Source organism: Barbatula barbatula (assembly GCF_947034865.1).
Source record: "Barbatula barbatula genome assembly, chromosome: 2".
NCBI classification, from domain to species: domain Eukaryota; kingdom Metazoa; phylum Chordata; class Actinopteri; order Cypriniformes; family Nemacheilidae; genus Barbatula; species Barbatula barbatula.
Window position 1 is genome coordinate 5,885,256 of NC_136767.1, and position 20,948 is coordinate 5,906,203.

The window sequence follows — 20,948 nt, forward strand, 5'->3', positions numbered from 1 at the left end:
CAGAAACAAGATTCTTTGGTCTGATGAATCTCAGTTCCGTTCATCATGTCTGGAGAAAACCAGGCACCGCTCAACACATGTACAATACCATCTCAATAGTAAAGTGTGGTGGAAACAGTGTCACTGTCTACTGATGATCTCCATCCACCCTGACATACTTTGAAAGGATCTGAGGAGAAGAATAGCAGAAAATTGCCAAATGCAAATACTTAAAGCTTGTCACATCATAGCCAAAAAAGATTGGCGTCTGTAAATGTGCTTCAACCAACTACTGAGTTAAGGAATACTTATGCAATTTACTTATTTTTGTTTTTATTTTTAATAAATTTGTTTATATAATAAAGTATTTTGGCATTATTGTGCATGGAGTGTAGATTAATGTAAAAAACATTTAAAGTTGTTTAAGATAAGGCAGCAACATAAAAAAATGTGAATAAAATGAAGTGGGATGAATACTTTTGCAAGGCACTATATATTAAAAATACTTTAATTTTAATAATTATAAGGGTATGTACTTGAATATATGCTATATGCTCTTATTAATGTGGTCCTGGTTAAAGTGATAGTTCATCAAGAAATCATAATTTGCTCAACCTCATGTCATTTCAAGTTTCCTTATACCACAGAACACAAAAGAAGATATTTCAAAGAAAGTTGGTAACCGAACCGCACTGGCGAGCCAGGCAACAACATTCTTCAAAATATCTTCTTTTGTGTTCTGTGGAAGACAGATATACAGGTTCGAAATGACTAGAGGGTGATTCAATGATTAACAGTTTTTATTTTGGGTGAACCATCACGTTAAGTTGTTGCAACACTTCTATACTTGCCCCTAGTGGCGACCAAGGCGAAGACATGAACAAGGTTCCGCGAACAGTCGACCATTGTTGGGACAAACGTATTTCATTGGCGTGGTCTGATTGGCTAAGGCGCACGGGCCGCTTTAAATTCTGTTGATGTCCAATTGCTTTCACCGAGGAGGTGTTATTTCTCATCTTTTTCAACGATATCTTTCACCTTACATGGTCATTTCTATTGTGACCGTACACTTTTGGGGACTCTCTGTGGGAGGGTCTTTGGACATTTATAATGGAGCACCGGAGTGTGTCGGAGGGGAGGGGGCTTCACGCGCCTTCTAAACGTCATAACGCCGCGTTGGCTTTGCCTCTCCTCCCCCAACCGCACTGTACGGCCGCTCGCTGGAAAAGTTTGGGAGCGCTGTGAATGTATGAATACCTGGGGGATTTAACAACAACAAAGGGAGGACGACAGGAAAACATTGAATGCGGCAAATAGTAGGATATTTTACCGCGGACGTGAAAAATGATCTCGAAGAAGACTGAAATGTCGTTTGTGTCGTAAAATCTAGTGCGCGTTTCAACTGCTCTTCAACTAATCCGCCTGGAAAGTGAGTTTGGTCGGACCGACGTAGGGAAAAACTGCATAGGAAATGGCGGAAACCAAAATAATCTATCATATCGACGAGGAGGAGACGCCGTACCTGGTGAAGATCCCCATCTCGTCGGAAGAGATTACACTGTTGGACTTTAAACAAGTCCTCAATAAACCCAACTATAAGTTCTTCTTCAAGTCCATGGATCAGGACTTTGGGTGAGTTGCGGCTGTGAACTTGCCTCCTTGTTTCAAGAAGTGTGCCTGTGCCGTGGTACAGCTATACACTATGGTTCTATATTCACTTTAAAAAAATCTGGAAGCGTGACCTAAAACCTGACATTTTGATGATGCGATGTCAAAAAAACAAACCAAAAGAAAAGCACGTGGAGCATATCCAAAAATCCATGACATTGCTCTCTTTATTTTGCCCTGATTTACTGAATGAGTAGCATATTCATGTGCCGTGGTGTTTGGAGTATAACACAATTGAATGGTATATGTAGTACCATAATATAAAATACTTTAAGTACTTTCTGATATTTTCTATCTTTGCACACTGCATACACAGCCCTACACAAATGCATTTGTCAAACTGGCGCCTCTTAACAGTATAAGTTCGTCTCCTAAATGATTGGGATTTTTTTTTGGATAAAATGTTCCTGACATGTGTAGTCCGGGTAGGAAAATTCCATGGATGTTTACTGAAATGAGCTTTAGGTCTCTAGTTAATGTGATTGAGTGGAATGTGGCTTTAGAGCAGCTGTTGACTAGATCAACACGCAACGGTGATGCTGCAAATGTCGCCATCAGTTTCCCCAAGATGTCACTACACGGTAAAGTTAAAAGACACCACTGTGTATTTTATTTATAGATGGATAGATTATATGTCTCGTGGTACATTCCCATACAAAACGCACAGTGATGTATCAGATGGTACAATTGATACACGATGTATGAAGAGTTCCATATCATTTCGTATATTTAAGGAAAATGCTTGATGTTAGCTGATATCCGGAAGCGACATAGGATTTTCCCAAAAGGCAAGTTAAGTAATTCTTCTCTAAACTAAAGTTTAGTTCCTCTTGGTTCTTGTTGATGTAGTGTATTGGCTTCTTGAGCCACATTTCGTAATGGTAGTATTTGACATGGATCGCATGAAAAGATGGGTCGCAACACTATACAGCCACTGTTGGGAGAAGCTGAAATGTACAGCAGATGCTGTACCTGGACAATGTTTCACAAGATCTGGCAGCGTTACTTCTCATAACAATGGAGGAACTAAACTGTCACTAAACATACTAGCTACACACCATAATGAAAACCAAGGGAGTAGAAATCTTTGACTGGGATCCTCTGTATGAATTGAGTTTCAAAACAAAATTCACAACAGAAACAATTTATTTCTATGAGCAGCCTTGAGCCTGTATCTTGCAGATTTTCAAGTAATGGTGTACAAGTAAAAACTGTTTTATAAAAATAATCTAAAATGTCATGATATCCAGGTTGTCTTTTATATGTCCTTTTGTGTTTTTTCTTTGCTAAACTTTGCTGTGTTTTCACACAAACTTTTGAGACACTGTCGATAGTAGATGCACGTGCTTTCTGTTCCCCACAGATTAATGCGATTAAGCCAATGAAGGTCTTATTTCTTTCTCCCTTCCGTTATTGTCGCTGTAGCTATGGCCGGCTGTAATGTGCAGAGTGGTGGCAGTCATTAGTTAAACTCTCTTATACACCGAACATACAGTTCGCTCCAACTTATGACCTCTTTCTGACCTTGTGCTTCTCGCAGACGTTGCCTGTAGCCGTATTTACCATGCCTCGTACAACAGGCAGTTGTCAGGGGCTCAGTATCTTAATGGCAGCTTCAAGATGTAAATAAAGAGCATGTGTTGAATTACATTGGTAATTTATGCTCAGGCATGTTACATTTGCTTGGTCCTTCATTCAGATTTGGAAAAGTTGTCTTGATTTATTGTTTAGAGCTGGACTTTTATGAACACGGTTCACAATAAGATAACGTGTCTTTAAAGGTGTACAATGTAACTATTCCACTTTAGTAAAGTTTTATCATGTGCACTCGCATGAGATGAAGACTGAATAGGTGGGTCCCTTTCTCATATTGGTGATGTTGAGTTAAAATGACCAGCAGAATGCTACTTACTTTACCTCCGCACGTTCTTCCAACACTTTTAGTTAAGTGCTTGCTTACAGATTTGCTCATTTTACTCGTGCAGTATAAATACAATTGTTTGTTTGTAGTAAAGTTTAAAATGATAGTTCACCCAAAACCTGTATTCAGGTTTTCTTTGTTTGGTTGATTACAAAGTTAGTTATTTGGACCAATGCTTGGAACCAACCAGTTCTTGGACCCCATTGACTATAGTAGGAAAAATTATAAAGGTAGTCAAAAGGGCCCCAGAACTGTTTGCTGTCATACATTCTTCAAAATATCTTCTTTTGTCTCCAACAGAACAAAACGATTATAATTAGTAATTTTTCCTACTATGGTCGCCAAGAACTATTTGGTTAAAAGCATTCTTCAAAATACCTTTCTCTGTTATTTTTAGAAGAAAGAAATGTAAACATTGAACAACTTGAAGTGTAATAAATGATGACAGAATTACAATTTTGGTGGGAACTGTCCCTTTAATTATTACCGACGCTTGTTTTTTTTCAAATGATTTTAATAACTAATTAATATTTCATAATAATAGGGTGTAAAGAATTGATCGGGCATTTCAGTTGATGTGTGAAAAGGAAAGAAACATTCTGGAAGTAAAATATCTTCCTCCGTAAAACTTTCCCATGTGGCAGATCTATCAAAGCACCGATGTAATGTTTCACCAGGGATATATTTTATTGCTCCAAATACTCATTAGACATTAAGGAATTAACTCATTCCTGAACTCGGGAGTTGTATGCTGCTCTTTTAAAAGCTGCACGATGTAGCCTAGATCCAGAAAGAAAGGATTTATCATTTATTTCAAAAGAATGATAGATTTTTGAAACAACTTATTTAACAGCTTTAAAAATCAAATTCAATGTGACATTGTTTCATGCTATTACACCAATAGCACAACATTCCTTGGAAACAAGCAGTTTGTAGTTAAGGTTAGTTATATTAGTTGGTGATTTATCATGTTTATTACTATTATTAACGGGCTAAAGCAATTATTTGAACATTGGTGTCTTAAATCAGATTGCTTTTTGAAGCCATTAAACCACTCAGTGATGTGCTACAATGATTTTACCGCGATGCTTGTTTACTGTGGTGAAGTCACTTTGTTTGTGTTTTTTCTTCTTTTTTTTAGGCTAATGTTCCAAGGTGTGTGGGACATATCAGCACTTTAGATAAAAAAGGGGCACTGTCTGTCATCACCCATTTCTCTCTCTCCTCTCACTCACTCAGTCTTTCAGACACCTCATTGAAGTCAACACTTTGTGGTGTACCCAGGTCTGCTGTATACATTAGTAGGCTACTTTCTTTATCACACCCTGACCCAGCAATGTCACAATGCAAATGGAACACAAAATTAGGGCAGGGCAAATATTTTTAATTTAGCTGATAACAATTTTTTAAAATGGTTTATTTCAAATAAAGAAACACACAAAGTAAATTAGCAATGCAGTGTATTACAACAATAAAGACGTTGCTTGAACCACTAAACTGTATTGTACTTTTAAATAAAACCCATAAATATTAACTAGGCCTGCCCTACATGAATAAATATTAAACTCCCGTGTATGATTTAAGCAAAATTATAAGTACGTAATTTCAAAATTTTTAATTTAAAATATTCCTGGCACCAAACTAGCAGAATCACGGATACGTTGTTATATTTTACAAAATGTACAGTTGTGTTCACATGCGTGTTTGTTTACATTAATACGAATGTCATTAAAATTAACCCTTCGTTTTGTCTGTGTCATCTGTTGCACACGCACACACACACACAATACTGACAAATGCTTATCCATAGTTACAATAATAAAATGTATAGGTTCCTGCGTTTAGTTTTTCACCATGTTATAACTTCTTAAGCTAATGTTAATAGGCTACTAATGTTAGCGCGCTCTCAGCCCTGTCGGCAAAAATACTGCTGTTCCCCATTAAATGCAGCATAAAGTCAATAAATTAATTACTTTTAACATCATGTTTGCTGAAACTGGCTCTATCTTGTCATCGTGAAACTTTTAAACCCCCATCTGCTGTATTCCGCTCCGTGCAGAGTCCGACTGTGTTCTCACGTCTCCAAACCAAACGGGCTGTCAGTTTTATTTCCACCACTAGTAGAGGTCGCTGTTTTAAACTACTCAACTCTCCACCTTCGTATCACTGTAGAGCTTTCCTGGCAGCGTCCGGAAAAACTATTGGTGGGGATTATTGCAGATAGTTAAAATTATTGTTATCTGTCCCGATTAATCGGCAAAAACTATGAATCGGTTGACCTCTAATCACTACTACTATCCACTAGATGTCATACGAGGGGTGGATGTTACAACAGGCAGTGTATCCTTCATTCTGACCCTGTTTGATAAAGCCATGTGACTGTTCTGTTTCAATATATCCAAGTGTACCAATAAAGTTTAATAAACAGGCTTTTTTTCTTTTTTAATGCACTTGTAATCTGATGTTTACTGATCTTTTATTTTTTTAAATATATATAGGATTTGTATTAGATCTCAAATCATTGACTCGAATCGAATCAAGAACTTGTATTGTGAATTGAAATCAGAACATAATAATCGATACCCAGCCCTACAATAAATACAGCAGCTTGTTTACTTCTTTCCCAGACCTGCGGCAATTCAGAGTTAACAGATCGAGCCCGCATATGTTTGTCAGCGTTTCTGTCCTGTTTAAAGTTTTTGGCTCCGTGGATCCTACTGTTGTAGCCCCCCGTGGGGTCTTTAACCTTAGTTGGCTTGATAATTTCCACATGTGCCGAGTGTTTTCAAACATGTGAGTAATTTGTTGTTTAGAGGAGAAATCATGAGCAAAGTTTCAGTGCCTGCCATTCTTTAGTTCATTAGGGATTTATCAGCTGGAAATTTTCTAATGAATATTTTTATGTTATATGTTTCGCAAAGCAAAACTTGTTGCATATTTGCATTATGTCTGGTTGAATTAGCATTTTCTGGCCACCTATTACATCCGGGTGTTTTGAGTCCGTAAATTGTCCACTTTGCAGTTGTTGTGGCCAAGAACAATCTTCAGAATGGAATAAAGCTGAATTTTATGGCGTGGGTCCTTGTGTTTAAATTGAACTTTTTGTACATTTATTTACTAAATTTTGTTCTCAGACTAGACAAAAAACATGACAACGTGTCTAGTTTGTTTGGCATAGCTGGAAGCACTAAATGGCATAGAATATTTTATTTATATGTAGTTTTTGCCCTAATGTGAAGTCCTGATTCAAGATGCAGGATTCAGTGTAGAAATGCTTATAGTCAAGCTTGTAGCATGACTCCGTTTCCAAATGGACCATTTAATAAAGGATCCCTGATTCCCCGAAATTGCATAAACCCAGTCAGTCGGATTAAGGCTTCGTGTTTTGAGGAAGCCCTTGTAATGTTTGTATGCATCACACAGTGCATGAATGAGGATGAAACTGAAGTTACTCAAGTTTCCCAGAGAGTAGAACACAAGCAGCCCTGTCTTGAACAGGCAAATTCTCCAAACGCCTTATAGAGGCTTTTATAAAATGCCTTTTAATGCAGTTCTTGCACACCGTGTGTTTGTTTGTTTTAAGCAGGAAGCACCTCAAGTGTTGTGTGTGTGTGTGTGTGTGTGTGTGCATAGGAGTACACGAATGATTCTTTATCTGTAGTGTCATGCATGCAGTGACAGGCCTTAGGGCTCTTAAACCCCTGAGATGGATGAGAGGACGAGGAACTAACCCAGACTAAATAAAGAACACAGGAACATGAGTCAGGGAGGACAGTATGTGAAAAGATTGTATGTTAGTTAAGGTCTTGTTTCAAGTGGAAAAGGAAAACAATCACTGTCGGACTTGAAGTTGCCAGTTGTCAGCAATTTTATCCAAGTTCAATCTAGAGGTTTACTTTCATGATTCTGTGATAAAGGACCGTGGTTTTTTTTTGGAGAGAGTTACGGATTCGTTTGTTCTAGGAAGTTGGTAGTTAAAGAGCTAAAATGTTTGATGACGTTAACAAGATGTTGTGAACGGGTACTTTTATTTCGTGCGCAGTGACGATTACCTGAAGCGGTTTGTTCTGTGTCCAGCATGTCACATCCTCATTCGGGCCATAGGAGGCAGTCAGTACAGATATTACATGATGATGATTTGTGACACACTTCATATAATTAAATCAGAAACTATGGGACCTTTGCTCTGAGCCATGGTTGGATTTCGTATCAAGAATTGCATCTGAGCACCGCTGACTGATGCCATCGATGTCCCTTCAATAAACGTTGGGCAGTCTAGCTTAAAGTTGAAAAAAGGTGTCGACTCTGAATAAGTGCTGCACGATTCGTCAAGATGTCAGGCTATGCGATTACATGATGGAAAATGTTGCAATTATATTAAAGAAACAAGCGCATTCGTGGACGTGACAAAACCATTCTAGGAGATATATTTCCATTTTCTATGCGAGAAAAAAAACGAGCCGTCTTGTGTGGTGGTGGCGCGTGTGCTTGGTCACGTGACTTGCGGGTCACAGTGTGGAGACGGGAGAAATAGATGCAGAGCAGACCGACACTGACTAGTGCCCAGAAAAAATGCTACCTCTGTTGTTTGGCGATTATTTTGGTTTCAGGATATCAGACACTGAGAAGAGAGAGAGGTACTGTGCAGAATTTGCTAAACTTAAGTTGTAAATAAAGTACTAAATAGAATGTTTTAGAAAGAGGATTCAACCAGTTGGTTGAGTAACAACCATTTAAAGTAACAACAAAGATTATAGAGGTTTAAGTTTTACAGAGTGAAACACATTTATATCCAGTTTCTTTATCAAAAGAGTTCATGTAAATGTTACAATCTGCTTAAATGTCCGTTTGTTGGGACGGAAAATAGGATTATTTTCCTAAAAATGTGTACATCCGTATTTATGTTCTATTTGTTTAATTTACCTGTACTGTAGAGAATATATTTATATATATATTTTTGCAATTCTAGTTGTTGTTGCTAGTTTGAACTGTATATCTTCGTTGAGAAATACAAATTTCAGCATTTTCTGTTATCTGATTGTGCATTTCCTTGATAGCAACCAAGCCGACTCATTATACCCAGTTTATCGTATCGTAATCGCACATCGCAATTTTTACCTCAATAATCGCAATGTGACATGTTCCTCAAATCGTGCAGCCCTACTCTGAATCACGCGAATGAGTTGCCTGTCGGTTCCGGGTCAGATTTGCATCACTCCGTGTAATGCACGCCTACCTTTCTTTTGCGACACTGCATGCGGTAGACCAATATAGACCATCTGACAAATCAGATCAGAGTAGGCTGACAGAAAGGAGGGGATTCGACTGATAAATCGCCAAACGAATCATTTGAGAGTCAGTCAAGAAGTACGGTAATAATATCTGCCTATGAATAGAAAATGAAATTGTTTTTACACCATGCATGTAAGTAGAATTGTTGTTGGACACTCCATAAACCAAAATAGGACCTTAAAAATCACAAAATACTTACGATGAGAGAGGGCTTCTTGCCCACTTTGTGACAGTTTGAGATTTGTCGTGTCGCACCGCATTCAGTGTGAACAGCCACATCACTCGTCTCCGGTGTAGACACAGTGTTAGCCTCCATATTTGTTATTACTGGAAGCAAAAGCTCACACCTTGTTTTCCCTCGCGTTCAGAAATGAATTGAAACAGCACGGCAGTAAATATTTCCATTTCAAAACATATAATTCGAGTAGACAAAAATGATCAAAATAAACATAATTGTTTTCTCTACCTAGCACAAAGCAGGATTTAACAGGAATAATTTTTTTTATGTGATGTATTTTTTGTAGCTGTAGACTTTGTAGCTATGACAGTCACCTGTGTGTGTTCATGTATGCATCTGTGTCTTTGACAGAGTGGTGAAAGAAGAAATCTCAGATGATTCTGCAAAGCTTCCTTGCTTTAATGGAAGAGTGGTGTCTTGGGTAAGAGACTTGCTGTTATTATATCCTGCTACTTTCTTCATACATAAATGATTCAGTTGGCCACAAGAAGAAAACGAATAGTTAGAAGTGCATATCCTTTTTTGAAAACATTATCATTTTCACATGTGACTGAGCTTCGAACCCCTAGCCAGAGGTTTGCCTTAACTGTTGGAAGTAGTGCCAGATATGAATTCCCTGAAACAACCATTTACCAGAAGTGGCAAGAGTGTATGAAATGTCACATGATATGTCCCATAATTCAGTGCTGTCACAGAGGTGTTAAGACTCCATTGTTCTTTTTGTGATGTTGATGCGGTCTGAATGAGCCGAGGGGTGGAGGTCCATGTCTAATGTTTCTATTCTTTCTCGAAATCAATTTCCTCGTATCCTCACGTATGTGTCTCATTCCTTTACATCAGTGTTCCTTGATCTCATGTTTTAACTCCGTTTCTAGCTAGTGTCCTCAGAAAGCGCTGCGGTAGAAGTTGCAACACCTTCAGCCCCAGTCATAGAAGTGCGACCGGAACCATCACCCCCTCCGCCCCCTCTCCCCCCTCCACCTGCAGAGCGGCCCGGTGGCATCGGAGACTCGAGACCTCCTTCCTTTCAGTGAGACAAATGCATGCAATTGCACATGCGCGCACACACACACACACACACACACAAACTTGATGTTAAAAACATGTCTCGCCTGTTTAGGCCATTGCATAATTGGTATTTAGGAAGCAGACTAATATAGGGTTTTTGGTTTCAGCTCTTTTTGAATGTGGATGGTGTAATCCCATCATGTACTGGTATGTGGTGCTGAGAAAATGTACCATAAATGCAGTTTTTTTTCTCCAAAAAATTGAAATTGAATATATTTGTGAATGTTTTGTTGGTTAATACAAACACACAAACTAAAAGCTAAGATAAAGGACAAAAACATGAACAAATTTTGTTTTACTTGTTTTTTTTCTCTTTCGTTTTCTCAGTCCTAATGTTGCCAGCAGTGTGGAGACTCTGGATGAGACGACAGAAACAGAGTCTGTGGTATCATTTAGGAGAGAGAGACCACGACGAAGAGAGAGCATAGAACAGCACGGTCAGAATTTATATTTTTGCATGTTTATGGGCCCAAATACCCGATATGCAGAACCGACATTCCTTTAGTTACACTTCATACTCCAAACATATTTTTCCTCCTTCCATTTTTCATATTGAAACATAAAACGTATTTACAGAAAAAAGAAAAATTACAGGAATTAAATTCAGCTATTTTATTCCCAATATGCATTAATTCATAGATGTTTTTTTATTTAATATATGTTAAGTTATTTGGTAGAACAATATAGCGGTCGATCTCTAGATTTGCATAATGTATACATCTAAAGCAATGTCATGAGCAAGAGTGTGTTAGGCTTATGTGCTGTGCTGTGTATGGCATATATGACACAAGTTCGAAATCGGTTCTTTTCTGATCCTGCCCCTTCTCTCTCCCACGTTGCTTTTAGTCCTCTCTTCTACTGTAAAAAGTAAACAAATCGTAAACATAGATTTGGGTAGTTGACAAATATACCGTACATGTGTCCAATTCTGTTTCATAGCAAAAATGTGTTATTAATGTTATATAATATGTAATTAATTATATTTGTAATTTAAAATCGTCAGAGATTTAGCTTTTTTCCACACAATAGGACACTTTGATGTTTCATTTGTCAATATATGAAATATACATTACATGTGATCAATGAACCAACTTAACGGCAGAATGCAAATAAATGTATTTATATGTGAGAACTTGACACTACTATTTAAAAAAGATATCGCTGCATACTGACAACATTCTTTAAAATATGTTTTTTTGTGTTCTGCTGAAAAAAAGAACGTTATAGAGGTTAGAAAGACAAGGTGAGATAATGTGGAGTTAACTCCACTAATGTACTACAAAGCCTGAACCTGTTTTTTGTTGCGATTTGTTGTTTTTGAATAAATAAAATTCATCTTTTATTGTTTCTCTTTTGCTACAGCTTCGCGTGTAAATGGCCAGACACGGTTAGAGCGCCACCTGGCAGGCTATGAGAGCTCCTCCACCATGATGAGCAGTGAATTGGAAACCACCAGCTTTTGTGATTCAGATGATGATGATACCATGAGCAGGTGCACAGCACTGAATGAAGTGTTTAATATGTCTGATCTGAAATCATTCCTTAAGACTCAAACATCAGCTCTTTGATATATATATATATATATATATATATATATATATGTATATAAAATAAATAGTGTAGAACAAATTTGTTCTTCTCATGGTTTTAATGTCTGGCTCTGTCTCTCTGTAGATTTAGCAGTTCTACAGAACAAAGTACAGCTTCTCGATTGTTGAAGAGACACCGCAGACGAAGGAAACAGCGTCCTCCAAAACTAGAACGGGTACAGCAGCATCATCTAAGACTTGTGTTAACTTAAGCAATGAAGATGTTGCAATTTAGTATTATGTTAATATGTTTTGTATTGAATAATTTAAATGTTTAAAATTAAATGTAATTTAATTTGTTGTTTACGAAGGCTTCGTCATTCAGCAGCGTGACTGACTCCACAATGTCCCTTAACATCATCACAGTTACACTCAACATGGGTGGGTGAAGTGTTTTAATCTTTGCAAATGGAATGTAGGCTTGGCAGTACACGGAATGACGTAAATCTGACCTGGAACTGAAATCAGAACGACAGATAACTCGTTCGCGTGAGCCAATAACTTTGTAATAGTTACTCTCTAATACCTGATAACATAAAATCTGTTTTTAGTCACAATCAGTACTGTCACCTGGAAATCGAGCCTACAACCTTTGCACTGCTAATGCAACCAGCTGCTTGGCAAAAAGGAAAACATGTAGACATTCTTTAGTCAGAATCTCAATTGTGGTGATCATATTTCTGTGTTTTTAATAGAGAAGTATAATTTCTTGGGCATCAGTATTGTGGGTCAAAGTAATGAGCGGGGTGATGGAGGCATCTACATTGGCTCCATAATGAAGGGAGGAGCTGTGGCTGCAGATGGCAGAATAGAGCCTGGCGACATGCTGCTGCAGGTCAGAAAACGTTCTCCGTCCAATCATTCATTCCGTTATTTTCTACTGATGGTGACGTGTCCATTTTTTCATTTCTGCAGGTGAACGATATAAACTTTGAGAACATGAGCAATGATGATGCTGTGAAGGTTCTGAGAGACATTGTACACAAACCAGGGTGAGTCTTTTTTACATCGCTCACAAACAAGCTGAATTTTAGAGCTGTAAGCATCAACCATGATATAGTAACCCACACTGTAACTGTCTTTTTTATTTAAAGCTCCTTTAAATAATATGCATTAGGACACATCAATGGAAAGTATTAAAAGTAAGAAACCGTTGAAATGTGCAAATATAAAAAATTACTTTATCTACTAAAATCATTGCTATACAATAAATAGCCACAACAATAATAAATGGGTAGTTGACAAATAAATCATACATGTCCTATAGTGTGACATTAATAATACAAAACTATGTAATATTGACCGTTTGTTTAAAAAATATTTATCATATAAAATGGCATAAGAGAGATTTAACTTAATTGGTGTGACAGCTAAAATATGGCAAAAACAAAGTACACATTTGCTTATTAGTCAGTCAACTACCCTAATACAGCTTGTCATATATGCTTGGTTAGCATACAGGGCAAGTCTTTCATAATTTTCATTTTTAGCAGTTAAACAAAAACAGTTTTGAACTCTTGTTTGCATTCATGTAGACCCATCATCCTGACCGTCGCTAAATGCTGGGACCCGTCGCCCCAGGGATACTTCACCCTGCCCCGCAGTGAGTCTCAAACATTTCACTTTATTTTAAAACAATGCTCTTCGCAGTATTTTACATCATCTATTGCCCCATTTATCCTGGCATTAAAAGCGTGTTTATTAATGTATAGAATGATTTGTAGTGATTTCTTTTTCATTGAATGATATATGTAATTTAATGTGAATCATATTAACTAGCTCAGTGTCTTGACTTCAACTTTTGTGGCACTTTAAGATGAGCCGATCCGACCCATTGACCCTGCAGTGTGGGTTACTCACTCCGTAGCTATGAGTGGTGGAGTGTACGCTCCATACCCCCCCAGCACCATCACATCCAGCTCATCTGTCACAGAGACTGAGAGTAAGCATTATACGGTCACATACATCCACTGATGTAGTTTTCGATAATTAACAGCATGCCATAGAGATTGGATTTTGAAAACGTCCCTGATTTCCTTTTAATCTTTGCGTTTTTATTTTCTGTCTTTAACTAACTGTAGGATTTGATGAGTTTTCACTCTCACTGCATTCTGATATGGCATCAGTGGCTAAAGCCATGGCATCTCCTGACTCTGGCCTTGAAGTCAGAGACAGAATGTGGTTGAAGATCACCATTCCAAATGCGTTCCTCGGTAAGTATGGGAGCGAGAGAGGCGTGAAAGGTTCGATAGATAATTATTATAAAGATCATATATTAATTCATAGAAATATTGGAGTACCTCAGAGGTTTTGTAGGCCAACCCAGAAGTTAGCGCTGTGCTGGTTCCCTCGACCGAAAGCCTATGCATTTCTTTTTCCCAAAGACTTTTGGAAGATCGCAAGAAAATAAGATCTGTGATTAACAAATGTTCATGATGTTTACATGTTTTGTCTATCAAGATAACCTTTAGAGATTAACGCATAAGTTGCTATTTTATGAAGCCTAAATACAGTCTGCAGAAGTTAAAAGCTAACACGAGGTCATAAAAAGACTACACTATTGTTGCTCAATATCAACCTCACCACCACCATGTCTTTTTTCAAACTTTTGTCAGTTCTCTGTGAATGAATCCTCAACAAGGTTTTTACAGATTTGTGCCCATGTTGTATTATTTGTGAGAGATATACAGGTCCGTAGCCAGCCAGTTGAAAGGGGAGGTTCTTTTTTTTTTAAAGTGGACCTTTTTTGCAGTTTTTCTCCTCCAGTATTTAATTATGAGGTTCAAATACCTTTATGCACTAATTTCTGCTGGATTAGTTTGTCTGCTGGTATCTTAACCAGCACGCTTTTTGATGTACCTAAAATATTTATTGCATTGTTGTCAAATTGCTTCCTCAAGTAACACTTTTGTCAGTCCATACACAGTTCATAAGTTTAAAAACCACACTAACAACAGAACAGATTTAATGAACTTTACTGAAATATTAATAATAATTCCACTCATCATAATTTCTTGACTCTCTGTCAATGCCTCTTTGTTATGTTTTATTATTATAATTACGCTAAGTTTTTATGGCTATTATATTGTAGACCAGGGGTCCCCAAACTTTTTTCTGCAAGGGCCACATAATTCTCCCTGTCTTTAATGGGGGGCCGGGTCGGTTTGTAACAGAAAATTACATGGGCCGGAGGTACTACTTGAATTATTGTGGAGATTTAATTATGATTTGAAATGTATTTATTATGCCTCCTAATGGTAGAATAGTTTATTAATAGTATATAGTTTAGTGCTACTCAAATTCAAAACATTTTCTTTTGCATATTAATTAACCTTTCTCTTTCCCAACCGCTTGGCCATTTTGTCGTCTCTTTGAAATTTTCCGATGGTTCGCGCGTCAGTTCTATCGCATTGGTATGTTATGAATTTAACAAATTATTAGGCTATGTGAGTAATTTAGAGAAATTTGGGTCTGAAAGCCAATATTCTGACGCTCGCTCACGGCCCTACTAGCGCAATCTCCTGACTGGTTAACGCTGCGCAAATTTTCACCAAAGTTCAGATTTTAAACTCGCGCGAATCACGCGAACGCTCAATGCGCGTCATTCGCGTGAATCGCGCCGCAAGTAGGTCATCGCATCTTTGCATTGACTTAGATCACTCGCGCTATAAGGCATTGTTCAGAGGGCCGGTCCAAATCTGTGGGCGGACCACATTCATATATACCCCTCCCCTCGCATCATTCAGAGGCGATGCTTCTTCACGTTGCTTTGAAAAGTGTATGCGAGAACTCTCTCTGTCTGTGCACGCACATACACGCGTCCTGCAATAATAATCGTATTAATTTGAAACGGCAACCCAGAAATTTGTCACAAGCATTGATTAAAACAATGATGACAATAATCACATGAAAAAAACGACTTAAATTCTGGACCTTTGGCAGTGAGGGGGGGTTCGTTCGAACCACCCGAACCCCCCCTGCCTACGGGCTTGATATATGCGCGGTGACGTCTTACGTCCCCACCAAAGGATGGAGTTGATTTTAAGTTGCAACTTATTAGCAACCGCCTAAACTGTTTTAAAGACACAAAGGCATGCAACCGGAAGTGCTTAAGTGCTTACCTGCTTTCGAGGGTACAGAGGTACTCTATTTTGAACAAGATAATATGTAACCCTATTCAAATACAAATATTAAAGTGTCAAGCAGCTTTTTAATGAACATATTAGATCCCAGTTGATAGGAATGATCTTAAAAAATTAATTTAAAAGCCAATTTAATTTAATTAAAAATGTAATTTCCATGATTATTTTCATTTCATGACCATTATTTCAGCAAGTTGCGATCAAAAACCTTTGAGGTAGATATAGTATCTTTTATGTAAACATTACTCTTGGTTATATTGGTCTGTATCGTCTGATTATATTGCAAATTTGCATTGGATATGATTTCAGTACAGTGTGTCTGCCTTTACTTAAATGGAAACATCTGGATTGTTTTGGAGTGAGTTATAGAGAATATGCTCTGCTGTTGGTACTTGTAAGTCGCTTTGGATAAAAGCGTCTGCCAAATGATTAAATGTAATGTAAGGAATAGGTCTTCAAAATGGTTGCACTTTAAAAGCATGTGAATGAACAGGTCAACATTTGGTCTTTCCTTTTGTTATTGTAAATTCTCACAGATAATCTGAAAATGTTTACACTTCATGCAGATTTGTGACTGTGCATTACTTCCATGCTTTTCTCTCAGTGATTTTACAATGAAACTAGAATTAGAACTTTTCAGTAGTTCCACTTTTTTAATACATTTTGTCATGTTTGTTGATGTCTTACTTAAAAATCTAATGTCATACGTTTTTTGTTGATATTGTTGTATAGGTTCTGATGTAGTAGAGTGGCTTTACCACCACATCGAAGGCTTTCAAGACAGACGTGAGGCTCGGAAATATGCCAGTAACCTCCTGAAAGCTGGATTTATCAGACACACGGTCAATAAGATCACATTCTCAGAGCAATGCTACTATGTGTTTGGAGACTTCAGCGACTGTGAAAACTGTAAGTGACAAACCTTCAGAAATGCTCAATCATGTTATGATGGATTTAAAGCAGATGTATTGGCACCTTATTATTTTTCTGTCGTCCATTTCATTAGATATGGCCAACCTTTCGCTGAATGATAATGATGGCTCCAGCGGAGCATCTGATCAGGACACACTGGCACCACTGCCTTTGCCAGGGGCAACGCCCTGGCCCCTGATGCACACCTTTCCGTATCAGTACCCGCAACCCTACCCAAGCCAACCTCCGCCCTACCATGAGTTGTCCAGCTATAGCTACGCACCAGGAAGTGCTGGCAGTCAACACAGCGAAGGCAAGTCTCCTGTTAAAGATGCACTAGTATAAATTTGAACCAAAAGGCTAATTTAATACCAATATTAAAAGAAAAATGTACTGTTATACACCAGTTTTCATCCCTTTATTTCTCCATCCCTCACGCAGGAAGTCGTAGCAGCGGTTCAACGCGAAGTGAGGGTGAACGAAGACGGGGAAGCAAAGGAGGCGGCAGCACCAGTGGTCGCGATGAAAAATCCCCTGTAGGAGGCGGTGCTGACTCCCGCTCTGGCAGCGGCAGTGAATCGGAGTACTCAGTTCGGAGCAGCCGGAGGCGGGACCACGGTTCCGCCACACCCAGTGAGCATAGCCTCAGTCTTAGCCAGCGTTCACATCATAGAGTTCCGCCCACCCATCTGGCTCCATACCCCCCCGGCATCCCCATCCCTTACAATCCCATGATGGTAATGATGGTGCAGCAGCATCCCCACCCTCATCCGGCCATGGGCGCCCCTATCCCCACCCTCTCCTCTCTTCAAGCCCTTCCTCCTTCCTTAACACCCGGAGGCCCCCCTGGAGCTCCTCCGACCAGGGATCTGGGTTCGGTTCCTCCTGAGCTTACTGCATCCAGGCAGTCCTTCCATCTGGCTATGGGCAACCCTAGCGAGTTCTTTGTTGACGTTATGTAGTTAAAGAGGAAAAGCAGACAAAATGTGAAATTAATCAAGTGAGCTAAAAAAAAATCGAAGCCAAAACAAGACAAGTGTCAGAGGAGTCTTCCTTATTTGACGAGGACGCTTTTTGACACGTTTATTTTTGAAAAGCAAACTCAGCCATTATTCATTTTTTCCACTCTCTTTGGCTCTTTTGTGTGTTGGGTACGTTTATAAACACTAATAATAAACACTTGCTGGTACTGGTAACGTTGCAACTTTAAACTAAAGCAGTGACAAATAAACAGAATATGATTGAAATCAAGCTTTTGTTTGTTTGGACAAATACAAGGCAAAATGGAGGTAAGGTGATAAGACTAGTCTAACTTGACCATTCCAACCGGGAATTTTGTTAATGTGGTTGTTAGATCAAGTTAAGGCAAATCTCTATTTTCCTGAGTAATAAAATGCTGCACAATGATTTTATGTAAAACATTGTGATAGGTGAGTAGTGTAACAACAAAAAAGTTTTGTGTTTATAAAAAACTTTTTCACAAATTTAAAATGTATTGAGCGTTTGCACAGCAGTAGTACAGTCTGTTACCTTTTTACAGGGAGCTTCATGCAGTCTTTACTTAAAAGTATTGTTCAAATAGAAGAAGATTAAACAAAAGAAAATAATTGTTATCTTTGCTCTAAGAGTGTTGCCATAGTGTGTATAGACTGTAGTTGAATCTTTTCAACCTAATCTAGAGTATTTAGATCGGGTTTTTATACAGGCACTGACATTTTTTTCTTTTTATCACACGTTGTTGTTTTGTAACTTTGATCTTGAGGTCTTATTAAATCACAGAACTGACTAAATCTGATATCATAATGAGCTTTTTCATTTTGCCATTAACATTTTTACTTCCTGCTTGTCAATGTTATATTAGTGTTTTGCTAAAAACAGAAGGATAGGTTCATAGGACCAGCTTGATACATTTAGATTAAAGAATGCAGACGTCTGGCTGTTTCACTATGTACAACATGTGTCTGTAAGCATGTCTCCTGCATTTGTTTCACATTTTTTGTTTAGTACGTGTTTTACTTCAGGCCACCTCTGTGTAGCCATTGTTTGTAGATCTGTTTTACTGATCTGAGACCAGTTTTGTGGTTTTTATTATGTTAGGGTTTGCAAAGGTTGGACTGTTGTTGGATTTGTACGAGAACGTTACTTTGAGCCAACAGCCTCAGCTGGAACAGATCAACTGACATTTTTGTACTATTTAGAGAACAAGGGGGAAATTGCGATTTAACATGCAAGCTATTTAATGATACAGTTTGTTTTGTAAATTAACTGGTACGGTTTGGGATGAGCCAAAGGCTAAAGTGTAGAGCAAAAAACGTTGTTGCCAGTTTGCTTTTATTGAACAATCCGTGATTGGTTAAGTTGCCATGATCCATATGAGGATCATTTTAATCTCCTGTTATTGGTAGATTGTAATAATAGGAACTAATGTACAAACGGAAATCATTATGTTGACTGTAGGGTTATAGTATTATAGTTTATGCTGTAGACCTGACATGGACGCATTTCTACCTATATTTTTTTTTACTTTGTTTTTGTATAGATTTTTGTAATCTAAATAAAGGTGCTATATGAAGTGAGACCATTGTCATATTTGATGTTGTTAATCAATTGTAATTAATGGCAACATTAGTCTGACTATGTTGATAATGTGCCTGCAATTATAATGACATCCTAATAAAAGAGACTAGAGTCTGTGAAAAATGTTAAAAGCGTTATTCATTAAACATGGGATTATCACATTGTTCTCGTAATGTTTGTTTTTCTTCAATGGAAATAATCTGTTAGAACCCAAGGGGAGACGGGTGTCACAAACACACACCTGTGTTGGATAAAATCATTTTTGCAGCTAAATCAACAAACTTTATCAAATTTGGTCACATGATTGTTTTCATGTTCAGTTGAAACTTAATCCCTCCATGTTGGCACTACATAATGATTTGTGTTGTATTAACATAAAATTGTTACAACTAGGTAGAGGATTTGTATATATCAGCATGCTTTGCATTTTAAGAACGTAAAATTATAATATAAAACGTTAACTTAAAAAAGATCATGATTGTTAAAATTTGGCAACTTTGAACATAATGAAATTATGGTGATAAAACATAACTTTATTATGAGAAACTTGTACATATTTTCTTTCATGTTAATCCGATAGATTTTTTTTCATGTATGACTGAATATGTACAGTTATGTTCAAAATAATAGCAGTCAAACATCACGCAGTCACTGTTTTTGGTATAAATTATATTTCTATATGGCAAATATTTTACAATGTGTAATAGAGTAAAGGGAAACAAACAGACCCAACAGTCATGACATGCATGCTTCTAATTCTGTGTAATTGAATCATTTATTGAAAAGAACGTGTTCAAAATAATACAAGTGTGGGGTTCAATGAGAGCGTTAAATCATTCTGTGAAAAAACTGGTGTCATGCAAGTGGCCCTTATTTAAGGACGAAGGCAGCAAATGTTGTACTGTGCATTTCTCTCTGAAAATCTGAGTAGAATGGGTCGATCCAGACATTGTTCAGAAGAACAGCGTACGTTGATTAAAAAAATGTAGAGAGGGAAAAACATATAAGATGAAGAAAATGATAGGCTGCTGTGCTAAAAATAATGTAAAATGCTGTAAATTGGCAACCAGAACCCTGGAAGAAAACGGAATACTACCATTCGAGTTGATTGAAGAATAGCCAAAATGGCTCCAGGGTGATCAAGGAGTCTGATGTTACCTGTGGGTACTGTAACAATTAAAAGATGCCTATGTGAAGCCGAGCTATCGGCAAGAAGCCCCCGCATAGTCCCATTGTAGAAAAACAACACGTGCTGAAGAGGTAACAATTTGCCAAAGAACACATTGACTGCCCTAAAGAGAAATGGCGCAATATTCTGTGGACTGATGAAAGCAAGATTTTTTCTTTTTGGGTCTAGGGGTCGCAGACAGTTTGTCAGACCACCCCCAAACACTGAATTCAAGCCACATTCTCATACTATGGTGTTGGGCCTATTTAGCGGATTCCGGGGATCACGGATCAGTTTGAGTACACTAAAATAGTTGAAGAGGTCATGTTTCTTTATGCGGAAGAGGAAATGCACTTGAAACGGGTGTTTCAACAAGATAACAACCCAAACACAC

At 37.9% G+C, this 20,948-nt stretch overlaps 1 protein-coding gene across 2 annotated transcripts; it reads left to right on the top strand.

Annotated features, from left to right (window-relative positions):
* Positions 1-972: 972 nt before the first annotated feature.
* LOC306891188 (segment polarity protein dishevelled homolog DVL-2-like) lies at positions 973-19,550 on the top strand. Of its 2 annotated transcripts, none has more exons than XM_079451251.1 (15): positions 973-1,611; positions 9,450-9,519; positions 9,974-10,128; positions 10,494-10,603; positions 11,529-11,658; positions 11,841-11,931; positions 12,067-12,136; positions 12,451-12,590; positions 12,671-12,747; positions 13,291-13,358; positions 13,572-13,697; positions 13,837-13,968; positions 16,630-16,806; positions 16,904-17,122; positions 17,251-19,550. In XM_079451251.1, exons 1-15 carry the CDS (start codon positions 1,451-1,453, stop codon positions 17,769-17,771), a joined length of 2,247 nt encoding a protein of 748 aa, XP_079307377.1. In that variant the 5' UTR covers positions 973-1,450; the 3' UTR covers positions 17,772-19,550. The 2 variants fall into 2 exon arrangements, with proteins under 2 accessions (XP_079307377.1, XP_079307378.1); XM_079451252.1 differs by having other exon boundaries at positions 1,113-1,611; positions 16,904-17,126; positions 17,255-19,540.
* Positions 19,551-20,948: the final 1,398 nt, after the last annotated feature.

Coding starts and splice junctions, on each gene's coding strand:
- LOC306891188 (XM_079451251.1), top strand. CDS start 1,451: ATGGCGGAAACCAAAATAATCTATCATATCGACGAGGAGGAGACGCCG. Junction 9,520..9,973: donor ATGGAAGAGTGGTGTCTTGG/GTAAGAGACTTG, acceptor CTCCGTTTCTAG/CTAGTGTCCTCAGAAAGCGC. Junction 10,129..10,493: donor TCGAGACCTCCTTCCTTTCA/GTGAGACAAATG, acceptor TCGTTTTCTCAG/TCCTAATGTTGCCAGCAGTG.